This window comes from Camarhynchus parvulus, chromosome 3 (assembly GCF_901933205.1).
Source record: "Camarhynchus parvulus chromosome 3, STF_HiC, whole genome shotgun sequence".
Taxonomy (NCBI): Eukaryota; Metazoa; Chordata; class Aves; order Passeriformes; family Thraupidae; genus Camarhynchus; species Camarhynchus parvulus.
This window is the reverse complement of record NC_044573.1, coordinates 23,581,432-23,594,608: the sequence shown is the minus strand read 5'-3', so window position 1 is coordinate 23,594,608 and position 13,177 is coordinate 23,581,432. Positions and strand designations below refer to the sequence as shown.

At 39.2% G+C, this 13,177-nt stretch overlaps 1 protein-coding gene across 5 annotated transcripts in view; it reads right to left on the bottom strand.

Moving 5' to 3' along the window:
- Nucleotides 1-13,177, bottom strand: part of EML4 (EMAP like 4) — a 147,847-nt gene that overhangs the window by 28,515 nt on the left and 106,155 nt on the right. For all 5 annotated transcript variants that reach the window (XM_030944913.1, XM_030944915.1, XM_030944914.1 and 2 more), the window contains 3 exons: nucleotides 7,969-8,092; nucleotides 2,431-2,580; nucleotides 930-999 (listed from right to left, as the gene is read on the bottom strand). In XM_030944913.1, coding sequence (XP_030800773.1) covers nucleotides 930-999; nucleotides 2,431-2,580; nucleotides 7,969-8,092 — 344 coding nt within the window. The remainder of the gene's footprint in view (nucleotides 1-929; nucleotides 1,000-2,430; nucleotides 2,581-7,968; nucleotides 8,093-13,177) is intronic.

The window sequence follows — 13,177 nt, the reverse complement described above, 5'->3', positions numbered from 1 at the left end:
GACCCCAGACTAGTGATATTATGCAACAACTGAAAATAATAATCAAATCTGGGCTTATATATATAAATTAGGAAATAAAGAAAAGAAACAAATCCTGGTGCACTGAGCCTTTTAACTACCACCAACCACTCAATCAAAATGTCCATGGTTATATTTCATGCAACCAGTATCCAACACTAGCTTAGAAACAATCACAAATTAACTTGGCTTAAGGACAGCATTCACCACTGAAAGTGACAAACCTTTGTACTGATGGAAAAACAAACCAACCAGCTCTAAGAAGATTCAGAAAATGCTCAGTGGAAATCATATATACAAAACCCCCCACATAAAAAAATTAGGTTGAACATCTGAAAAAGAGTTATATTTAACAGGCTTCTACACTTCATAGCATCTGTCCTTTTTCCCCTCTCTGTCTATAACTTCATGAAAATAATACAATTATTCAAATTCTGACAGAATTATGCTAAGAGGTGTAGAGCAGCATTTAAATATATTTGCTCATAAATTAGCAAGTTTATAGGAAAGTTTGGCATACCTTCCATGAATTCTCAAAGTTGGTTTCCTCCTCCATGAAGCCTTAAGACTATACTGACCCACAGAACTGGGGATTTGCTCTCCCTTGGGAGAACACATATTGAAAGTAATACAACAGAAATGATGTGGCCTTATAAATCAATTACAAGCTTCATGTTTGCTTGCAGATATGGGACTTTAGAGCTTCTGCTCTTTTTAATGTATGGTTGAGTGTTTCATTGTCACTGTCTTTTGCTAGAGATACAGACTGTTACCTGAGAAAACTCAAAATACCTCAGTAAATGCAGTGCTTAATATAAACTGCAGACAGAAGGTGATGATTAAAAAACCCCAAACCACTTTTTCCTGATTTTCAAAACAAGATACTACTGCTCAACAGCTCTATTACTTACCCTTCCATCTTTATCCACTCCAGCTAACTGTCCTGTTGCAATTCTAATTTTGTCTGGATGAACTGCAAGACTAAGACAGACAGAAATATGACTTGCTTTTGCTGTCATACGTCTTCAAAACGGAGAGGTGTTTTGTAATTTTTTTTATTTGCTTCTCAACAAAAGCCCATGAAGACAATTATGATCCTAAATCCCCCTTCTAAGGAGACAACTTGAACGTTTCTCATCAGATATTTCATTCCACACTGTACTGACTGCTTGGTGACACACGACCAGGAGTGCCAGAAGAGCCACCTCCACATGTGCCCTGACACATCTCAGGTTTGCACCACGCTGGGAGGCCACAATCTACAGGGTCTGTAGTGAACCTCCTACACATAATTATGTGCCATAGTTATAAACACTATAATGTATTTTATGCCTAAACCTAGATATGTCATGAACCCGGGGGAAAAAAGGCATAAAAGTTGGCTGAGGGCTTGCCTGTGCCTCCAGGAGTCAGGGATTACCACCACTTGAAATGCGTTACTGATGTAATTGTACTAATGCAGTGTGGTGCACCACTAGTGGAAGTAAAAATGTGTCCTTGCTTATCACATTTTGCTTTGAAGCTCATGTGCAAAAACAGATTTTAGAGAATACATCCTCTCAGTCCTTGGGATTTTTTGATCTACATTCTTAATTGATTTCTCTGTGAAACTGCAATGGTGAAGAAAGCCACTGAAAGATTAAAGGGGGCCAGCGCCGGAAGATGTCATAATGGCAGACATCAAAAAAATTTACAATTCAGTTCAAGTTTCTGAATGAAAGCGAAGAACACAAACTGGCAGCATTCCTTCCTCAGTAATCAATTACACAGACAAGAGAAAAGAGCTTTAGATGTCAAATTTTCTCCAATCAAGTATGCACAGTAGAGAGTTTATGTTCACCATTACATTTTATGCACTACTCTTCAGACTGATCTAGCAAATTCTGTAACTGCCTGACACAAAGACAATGGCTTCAATTTTCCTTCTCTAGTTTTTTTTTTTTTTTTTTGCAAGCATCTTTCTGATTTTCCTGACTTTCTTTATACTTGGATCATGCATCTTTTACAAAATGAGAGTATGACTGCTCATTTTTTGACACAGTTTTCTAGTTCTCCTTTAAAGATTGCACTTTTGTCATACTGCCTGTAAGCAACTGATTTGGAGTCAGGCTAACAACAATTTTTAATTTCTGGGACAACTATTTGGAATAATTTATGCAAAGATCCTTTCTGGCACTCTTAGATTGTATACATATCCCCCTGTTTTACATTTAAACCAGACATCCTAGCATGGACTGCTCCAACACCATTTGTTTGTGCTGTGTTTATTACAGTGAAATCTACTGGGACTGATTAAACAGGAAATAACTACAACTACAGTGACATTAATTAGCTTGTACATATAGCAGGAGAGGAAAAGAAATATTTCTATATTATTGCCCACACACTTAGATGCAAATGTTGTGTACTAACCATTTAACACAGTCTGTGTGACCCAAGTAGTGCCGCTGGGTTCTCTCCTCGTAGTTAAACAGTACCACCACTGAGGCTATGAAATACACAATTTCTCCGGTAGGAAGGAGGTAAACATTGGCTCGACAGTCTCTTCCACGATACCCATACCTATATTTTTGTTAGTTAAGGATTTCATAATCACTGAATACCAGAAAAACCCAACCATTTTTTTTTTCCCTTGAAGGATTCTTGGAGAGCTCTCATGTCAGCAAATGCTCTTTAAGGTTTTCCCTCTGGAACTACAACACAATTTCACTAATATGGTTTAAAAAGAAAACAAAAAACTCCCATACAACTGCACTTCAGGAACCCAAATCCCTCAAGAAATTATGATCACTGATATTAAAAATAAAATATGGTAGAAGTAAAGCAAAAGCAGTATTGTAAAAATTTTCATGTGAAATTTCATTAGGTAACAGCAGTCTTGGGGCCGGCTGCTTGTTCTCTGCCCCCGAGGTGAGTTGGGTGGTCCAGGGAGCGACCCCAGGCTCTGAAGAATGAGACTGGACTCTTTGCTGTTCGGTCTTCAGGTTGTTTATTAAGTCTTATCTACAAAATTTTCTTCCTGGCAGACAGAGGTCTGACCAGCAAGGCAGCCACGATGCTCTCCGACCGCCCCCAAGACTGCGCCGTCTCTTATACCACAAATTACGTATATCATATTTACCTTTACCTTCTAATACCTATCACCCATGTTGGACAGTGCACCCCTTCCCCAAACCAATCCCTGAGTGCCAACACCACAGCAGAAGATGGAGAACAAGAAGAAGAAGGAAGAAGGATGAGACACGCCCTGTTCCCTCCATCTTGTCCCCATTACCTTTATACAAAAATTTTTAAAACTTATATTTTCACCCTGTGTACACCTTATAAAAACACCCTTTAAACCTGTGACACCTTCCAGCCCTCATACCAAACTGGCAATTCATTTGCAGGATCGAAATCCAGCCACCAAGTGTTCTGGGCATCATGCCAAGATCTCCGAGCCCCCTGACGGGGTTTCGGCTCTCGACGTGGTCTCAGGGGGACTCCTCACATCCGAAGTGATGTGCAGAGTTCCCACACAGCAGGACTTGCTATTCTAATTTAACATTTTTTTATAGGAACAGAGCTGTGTATCAGCAGGCTGGGCAGTAGATTGTTGCTTTCATTTGGCCTGTTAAAACAATTCCTAATGCCCTGCAGAAAAAGACAAGCTTCTGCACAGCAGCTGCCAAGTTCAGGAAAGATTTCTTTACACTGTTTTAAGAGTATTTTTTAAACAAACCAAACTTAAAAGGAATTTACACAGTAAAAAATATTCTATCCAAATCTATCTAAAATATATAAAAGGTATGTTTTCTGTAGGAACATGCACAGGTCCTAATGACATTCAGAAGTTTTACACACTGTGAACGAGCCTTGGTTGGCACTGATCAAACGTTATTACAACTCGCTATTTCTTTGGAACAGGTGCAGTTCTCCTCCTCTAGACTATTAATGTGGCTGCCTGCCTATATTTCAGTTCCCTGGGTCACCAGGAACAATTAACATCATAACTCAGACTTTAACATCTAACTATGTAGCCCCAAAAATATTATTTTCCTGTTATGTCGTGCACTTTAGAGAGCTTTCCACTTCAGTGCCAATTAATACACCTGCAACAGCAAGAAAAAGATGGGAAACACATTAAGCAACTTTAGCTAAAGGAGGTCCTGGTTAGTAAGGTAAATAAAAGGAAGTGAAAGGCCCACGTGGAGAAAGCTGGATGGATGAAGATGGCCCTTGCTCATAAATGAAGGCAGGTGCAGTAGTTCAGGTTTGGGAATATCTAAACTGGTATCTCCTGATCTCTATTCTCCATAAAATGGGCCACCTTCGTATCAAAAATAGTGCTGCACCCCTAAAAATGCCCCACTGACTACCCCACTACCCTTCCTCTTCTGCAGTGCCACCAGACCAGAGGAACACTTGTAAAACAAAACACATGCTGTAGCTAAACAATAGTTCAAAGAGGGACACTGCATTCAGTTGTCAATTAAACCCCTTTGGATTGTGGAAAACAAAACAGATCCATATCTTGCTGCCTTCCCTTAGCAGGGAAGAACACAAAGGCTCCTCTGAAGCAGAGATTATTCACTGGCTTGCTAAGCAAACAATATCCAGAGCAATGCTGGTACAACACAATGCTGAGGGTAGAAAGAAAGGATGCCTCTGCTTCTCCTCAATTACTATTTACTTCTTCACTCAATTCCTCTTTCTTCTTTTAAACTCTGATGGAACGAAAAGAAACTTCCAGAATGGCCTTTTACAAAAAATAATAAACTTAAACTGAACTTTCAAAAGCAATCGGCTACAAACCAATGAAAATATTTTTTCTATCCTGAAGCATTAAGAATGCTATTTTAAATACCTTCTCAGAGGAGAGACGCAGATTTTGCTCATCTGCTGTACACAATGGGGAATGTATTGATAAGGATTTAGTAAGATTGATGTATTTGAACATTCATCCTAGGAAAGTATTAATGATTTACACAAACATGTCTTTCCAAAGCATAAGTCTTCCATGCTTAGCCAAGCTAGAGCTAAATAGTTTGGCAGCCACCACTGAATTCTGACATTCATGAAACTGTGAGAAAAAAAAAAAATACATTTTCTAAGTACCTTCCTTTCTTTTACCCCTCCTACAAAATAAAGCACCAAAGAGTGGCTGCATTTTCTAGAAGCATTTCTTTTTACAAATACCTAAATGAACCAACTGTTTTGTAGGACAATTTTTTTTTTGCTTTCCTCATTCTCCATTCCAGACTATCTTGAGTGAAAAAAGGAGGGGTTGTTGCTCCACAGCATTTCTTTCCTACTTCACACATGCAGAACAAAGCAGCATATACAGTGCAACAAAATTAATGCAATAATTGACTGTAACTCTTCAGAAAAAGGGGTGACACAACTTCGATGCTTGATTTCCACTGAGTTTCAATGTTAATATTTCAGTGAAACTGATGATTAAATCATGGAAATTACGAGATAGTTGCCTTGATATTGTGATTATTTCTCATCAATTACAAGGACTGTTTTGTCACAACATTTGATATGTTTAAAAACTTTAAGTTTTGGGGGTTTTTTGTTTGTTTGTTTGTTTGAACTGGTTAAAAATAGCTACTGCCCTCAAAGAAAAGTGATCTACCGTACACCAGATTTCAGCAGTATATTTACAACTGATTTCAATTATTCTTAGAAAGAAGAGCACTACTGCTAAAAATAATCTCATAAAACGGAGTCTGAAATACCCTCCTGAAATTGAGCTCCTATACACCGGGAGAAAGAATCTACAAAGTCACTGCTAAAAGCTGCACTGACTGTGACCTCTGAAGCTACTAAATAAGCCAATTTTGCTATTCCTAGGAATGTCAGATATGCTTTAACCAGTTCTGAAGTGCATGAGCAAAGATTGCAGTACAAAGCAGGGATACTCAAACTAAATTATTCAACTTAAATGATATCACTCAGGAACTAGACAGTCAAAAGCTCAGACTCCCCCATGAGCTGCTTTACCTTGCCAAGCAGCTTAGGCATTTCTTCAAATGACAATAATCTGCAAGGCAGACAAAAGCTCTATTTCCCTAGTTGAATCAGGGTACAGGGTATCAGGAGTTGAATAAACCTAATGGAACCATTTAAAAAGGAGAACCCCCCTCCCAACCAACCAATAAACCAAAAAAAATCCACCCCAATAATCTGCCTGTTGTTCCTTGCAGCTGGTCATAGTTGACCAGAATTTTCCAAAAGAGTAGTAACAAAGAAAAACCTAATAATAAAAATCATCCAGAAGGCAGGAGAATTATAAGAATTCAAAACAAAACCTATGAATGGAACTATTATTCAACACTCAGTTGAGCTTTCAGGTGATATCAGTAAAATACTGACATTAGTAAAATACTCAGTAAATCATTGTCCCCATGCCTTTTTAATAAGGTGTACAGGGTTCAGTTTGCCACCATATTTGCAAGATACAGCTACCTTGCAGATTTGTTCCCCTTGCTAAACCTAAGCATAAAGGAGAAAGTGTGCTGCTGCTGCAGTTTGCAAATGAAGAGCAATTTTTCAAGTTCAAATTAATAGAGACCAATATTTTGTCCTCATAAATTTTACTGCCTTTTCCTCATTCTCTTCACCTTTCCATCTAAAAGATACCCTGCACTCATAAATATACTGGTCTGATTTGGGATGACATTTCCCTTAACAGATTCCAAAACATATGGACAGTCTCTTTCAACTAGATTTATTTCACTTTCATTAGACCTCAGCAGCCAACTGGTTGAACCTGAACTTAAGGTTCTTGGACATTAAATGTGTCCACACTGGGATTTGCACCTACTTAACTGAGGGTGTGATTTCATGATCAGTTTTCATCAGTCCAAACTGCTCACTGATGCTGGAAAAGTCAAGCTGATGTTCCTCCAGCATGCCAGTTCCAGTCCTTGCATATTTGTGAGGCAAGTCAAACTAATGTACTGGTCCTGCTTGAAAATTAGCTTCACAAAAAGAGACTACATTTCAGCCAGATCACTGACTGACCCAATTCACTCCACAGTCATGAGTACCAGCATCAGCAACCAAGAGCTGTGATGGTTGGAAAATTGGGTACCACAGTTTTACAAAGCATAAATAAAGGCTCTGTTTTCCTTCCAGTCAGACTTTAATCCGAAACTTTCTTTCAACATTGCTAAAAAAATCCTCCTGCTTTCAGCAACCTCAGAGCATCAAACTTCAGATTATTACAACAACTCAAGTGCTGCCTAGACATGTTATTTTACTAAAGTACTAAGAAACTTACTAACACAATAACAGCTTACTGGAAAAATCTGCAGAGATGGGGGAGAGACAGGAAGACCCAAACATGTGCAAAAGCACATCTCTTAAAATGAACTTAATGTCTGATCTAGTAAGCTTGGAGAATTTTCATCAGCCACACACCTACTCAGTTCCTCAAATGACAAATTTAGTGCATTTAATACAAAAATAGGTTCCAAGACATTAACTGTTTCACTTTGGAGTTGAAATACAGAAGCAGTGCAAAGGGTGGCTGCTTCTCCAATCCTCACTCCATATGAAAGGACACAAACTCGACATCTTCCATAGTTGAAAACTAACTATTCCTGAAGCAAAGCCTACATTAACATAGTGAGAGGTAGTGGAGGACATTTTTCAAATTATGTAACTTTCCAAAGATGCTTTCTTTTGCACTAAATATAAGTCAGTTAATAAATTAGAATTAGTGTCAACAGCAAAAAACAAAGAAAAAGTAGAGTATTTCTGTACCTATGTAGCCTGCCATTTAAAGTTGTACTATACAGGAGCCACAAACCATTTCCATTGTTATGTTAATTTGAACATTTCCCCTCACCTTTTAGTTTTTACTTCTTAACAGAGAAGAGACAAGACTGGATTCTAAAAGGGACAAATGCAAGACAAGACAAAAAGGGAACAGTGAGTAGTTATTGATATTAAGGATACACCCACTCCAGTTTTAACTTTTCAGGAGGCAGCTCTGTCCTAATATCATCATAGCTTTCTACATCAGAAGGAATGAACATTGTGATTGGTCGGCCTCGCATGAACATCTTGATATATTCTCCCTCTGTTGAAACAAAAAGGCACATTAATCATGTGGCAAGTTTACACAAAAGAATAAACAGTAATAAACACAGTAATAAGCACAGAGATGCAAATCACACTGGTTATAGAACAATTATTTTTGAAATGTGAGCTTGGTAAAGGCCCAGATTTTATTTTCTTTTAATGGAACATTAAATGCACACAGAACAAGCATTAGTTGAATTTTTGATAGAACAGACTGAGCATGTAGCATTTTAGACATGCAAGTTAAGTTATAAAGGCACAATTCAAAATTCAAATTTGAAACTGAATAAATAATTAGCCACTGCATTACAGGATGAGGTATTTCAGGTTGAAAAGGACTTGGGAGGTGTCTAAGTTCAACTTCTGCCTGGTCATTAGGCCAAACTAGGTTCTTCAGGCTTTTGTCTATTGCAAATGTAAAAAACTCCTAGGATGGAGATGGCACAGCCTCTCTCCTAGCACCTGACAGCACCTCAGGGGCCTTTCCCATAGAGATTGCTTCCTGCAGCCCCTCTGTCCGCACACTGTGTTCCTGCCAGAGACTCTTCTTTTCCACAGGTGCAGGACTTGGAATTTGTCTCTGCTTCATTAATGAGGTTCCCCCAAGCCCATCTCCCCAGCACAGCCACTGGGCCCCCAGTCTGCTGTCGTTGCAAACCTGAGAGTGCCCTGTGTCACCTATCTCAGGCCATTGCTAGAGACAATGAGCAGGGCAGGGCCAGACCAGAATCCTGCAGACTCCCTGTGTCACCTACTGGCCATCAGGCACAGCATGACCCATTAACCACAACCCTCCCAGGTCAGCTCCCCAACTGGTTCTTTCTCCCACCCAGCCATCCACCTTTCCAAATCCTAGCGGCCAAGCTAAGGCACGAGGACACCACAGGAAAAAGTGTCAAGATTTTTGCAGATGAATATAATCAAGAATTATATACCATCACAAACTAACACAGCAACCTGTGTTATTAAGCTTTGTATCCTGAAGAATAAAAGGAAAAAAACAACAGCTCAGAATGACTCCAGCTAACACTGCTCACAGCTGTGACAAGACACATGTACTTCATCTCTGTGGGAATCTGAGCACTTTGTAAGCCTTTAGGAGTTCCTTTTCAAGGAATGTGAGCTTCCCTACCACCAGGGAAAATTACAGTTCCATTTCAAAAAGCACTGATGATAAAGAGCCAAATATTCCAGTAACTTTGCATCAATGAAGTAGTAACTTTTTATTGCTCTTCAACTTCATTAGTAATTAATATCCATTTATGGCATAAATATTAACTAAAGTAATATAATATTCTGCTGTGAATTTGGAACACTGACACTTTTTTACGAGTGCGGGTTTGAAAATCATAGCAGAGACAGGGAACTCAGAGTTCAAACCAAAATTTGAATAGTTGAGTAGAAGTGGACTAGAAGTGGAGTTGAGTAGAAGAATAACTGTAAATTAGCAATATGGTATTAAGAAATCTCTAATCACATTTGACACAACAAACATTAAGATCTAAAATTAAGATTTTTTTAACAATTACTTTAGTACTTCTTTAAGAAACAAACATGAAACAGACTTCCCTACAATCCTCAAGGAATGCTTGGAAATATTTCCCCAATAAAGCATAAGATTAATACTCAGACTGCATGATTGTGCAATCTGTGTCTGGCATTCCCTAAAACATCTGAAATTGAAATTATGAGAAACTCAGACTTATTTCCACAGAATCATAGCTTAACAGATCAAGTCAAACTCGGAGATCTAAAAAGTCAAAAGAAACCAGGTCAATAATTATAATAATTGAAAAATTTAAAACTAACACATACATAAAGGTTTTCTTTCTTATTTAGCATATTAATACAATGAAAGTTGAGCCACAGAAGTCCAGTACGAAAGGAGCAAATATTAAAAAGATGAAAAACAGTTGTCTCACTTCTTTCCAAGAAAAAACATGGGTGCTTTGAACAAGAACCCCATGAGTCTCTCCACTGAGAACAGCAGAAAACCTGTCTCAGATACGGTAAAAAGGAACAAAGAAAATCACTCCCTGGTGGCTAAATTAGACACAACAGTTATTTTACCACATGTGCATTGCTTAATTGCATTGCTAAGAAAAGCTAAAGATTGGAGCTGTCACTAGTTTGACATAAATGTTTAGATAATTACTCCAAACTAGTACCATGTCTCATTTATCCACCAATATATTTTTATAGTATATACATTCAGAGATAAAATAACTCTGGCCAAACCCAAGAGTAATGTATTAACAATGACCTTTCTATTAAAATCTGGCACCAACAGTCTTATAAATTAAAGCCAGAGGGTATTTACAAAAGACCGCTCATTGCTAATCCATAAATTCTTGATTTAACACTGAGCTTGACACTTCTGGTTTCACAAGATCAGTGCAAAATGACACCACAAATTTAGGATCAAATTTCTCATTGTTGCTTAGAACAGTGGAGACAACCTGCAATTGAAATTCTTATGGATGGAGGCAGTTGCACCTGTTGGACTCTGCAGATGAGAGGCATGAAGAGTCCAAGAGGAATTCAGTCAAGCCTCTGGCAGAAGAGGCTCTCCTGGAGCTTAGGGAAAAGAATATCTACGGGGCATTGAGATACAAATTAGTTCTCTGAAGTTTCCCATTAAAGAAAGAACATTTTTTTAGCTTTTTAACTAGCTGTGTTTACTCAAGATTACCTTTGAAGATACACATTTAAAACACTTGTTAGAAGGACACAGGCTAGGTAAAGCTTGATTAAGCCTCTCCCTAAAGAGGGAGAAGGATTAGAAAAAGAGACAGCCCATTGAAAGATGTTTTTGTCTAAGACTGTAAATTTCCTTTTCTTAGAATAACCTGTAGGGCAGATATTAATGTAAAAATCTTTTGAAATACTAGAGAGGATGACAGCTACCAGCACCATTCTCAAACAGCAGTTAATTGCCCGAGGCCAAATTCTTGTATTTGCAAGTTAAGAAAATCAGTGATTTAACTCTTTCATACTATACTTGCTCAACTGAATGATCAAGAGCATTAGACTATGATCCTTTCCTGCAGCCTCACTATTTTCCAGTACAAAGCAGCATGTCTAGACTTTTATTTCCTTCTAGGGAAAAAAGAGCCTGTCATCTTATGATAGATATGTATGTAAGGGATGACAAGGGAGAAAACAAAACGTCTGAAGAGAGTGGGTAAAAAACTCACTAAACCCCAACCAACAAAAAATCCTTGACAATTCTGGTATCTACCAGCCTGAAAACATTGGGTATGAAAGTAAAAATATTTTGTTCCATATAAAGAGATGTTCAGATCCCACCATCCCCTGAGCAGAAGCATCTGGGGAAGGGGGTGCTGGGGGATGAGTGTGGAAAGGGCCAGGAGGGCACATCATGAAGAACCCTTGGCACTTGCCAAGTTAATTAATCTGCAACTGCAGACATCCTATAAATCCTTTCAAATATGGATCAAACCCACTGAAAAGCACAGCTGAGGCTCTGCAGGTAGCACACCCAGGTGCCATGGATTACCCACAGCACACAAAAAGGAACAGCTCAAGCCCAGAATTGCTACAAAAGGTAGCACCAAGCGGCTGCAGCGCCCTGGCTCCAGGGGCCAGCTCTTCACCAGGAACAGCTGTAGCTGCTTTTTGTGCAGCTTTGAGCTCAAATTCACAGCCCTTGCCAAACTCTGCTTGGCTCCACGGTATTTCACCTCTGGAGCTTCAACAATCCCTTTACACAAGTGCCAGGGAACACAGGATCAGCACTCCCAATTTATGCTCCCAGGACTGGCTCAGGCATAGCAGCCCTCTGGGTATGCTGGACCTAAGCAGACTCCAAGCAGGTCTTGGATCTCCGTGGGTTCCCCAGAGGTTTGGGGAAATCATTAACTCGGCCCCAAAGACAAAGAAACACTTAATTTGACTAAAATATGGCCCCAGTCAGCTGAAGTGACACAAAACACTGCTCTCACAAGGAGAGACACCAAAAGCGAAGCCAGGACATGGTGAGGGCACATGGTAATTTTAAAAACTGCTCAAGCATGTGGCTTTGAAAATTAATGCAAACTAATGAGCTGGAGGAACATCATGGCTTGGCTCAGCTCAGCCTACTCCAGCCTGACAGATACCCAACATGCTCTTCCAGTGCCCTGTCTCGGCTTGCATTGATGTTTTTTACTCTGCAGAGTACTGCAGCACCTGCTCTGGGAGCAGAGCTCTGGCTGTCACTGAGAGACACAAACACACTGCTGATTTCAGAACAGCATCCAAAAACCTCCTCCTACTAGTTGGGAACTTCTCAATTTCCAGGTGACAATAACATAATGCGAGGTTGTTTTCTTTCTCTGTGTGTGTGACAGCGTGGCTGCTCATTTCAGCACAGGTCTGCCCATCTGCTGTCAGAAAGTGAATTGGGTGAGCATGAAAAGAGCAATCCTCAAAGCCTTCATATTCTGAAAAAATAAAAACATCCAGCTATTTAACTCTCTTTTTGTACAATAAGGGTTTAGTCTGTCTCCACAGCACAACAACATTTACCCTCTATGGTTATGGGTGCATGCAGTACTACAGAGGAGAATCTACCAGGGTTTTGATGCATTAACACTTTCCACAAGGCCTCTATCTCCATTAGAATTACTTTTGATACAACCTGGGACTGCATTTGTGTTATCAAAATAAGTGAGTGGTTCAAACTTTGTACAATTAAGTGGCATGTTATAGCCCTTTCCCCTACCATTTAATTCTGGCTGTTTATAGCTAGAACATTACTAACAACTCCTGCATGAATAATTTAATTTTTTTTTAATACTACTTCAGCCTCAGGAACATCTAGGTCCTACTGTATTAAAATCTCAGCTTCCAACTCTATCAGTCTGGCCTCCCAGCTTTGTGCCATCAATGAAATTCCACTTTCCTGTGTTAAGTGTTAAGTTCATTAGTGTAAACACTAAACCAAATAGGTCCCAGCAGACTGGAGGTAGATGTTAGCAACCACAGTATCTACAGCAAGTTCTTCGGAAGTTTACAGCCTGACAGAGAAGAAAGGAATAAATATGTTGGTGAAACAAGGTGCTGCTAGTGAGAGGGGGCT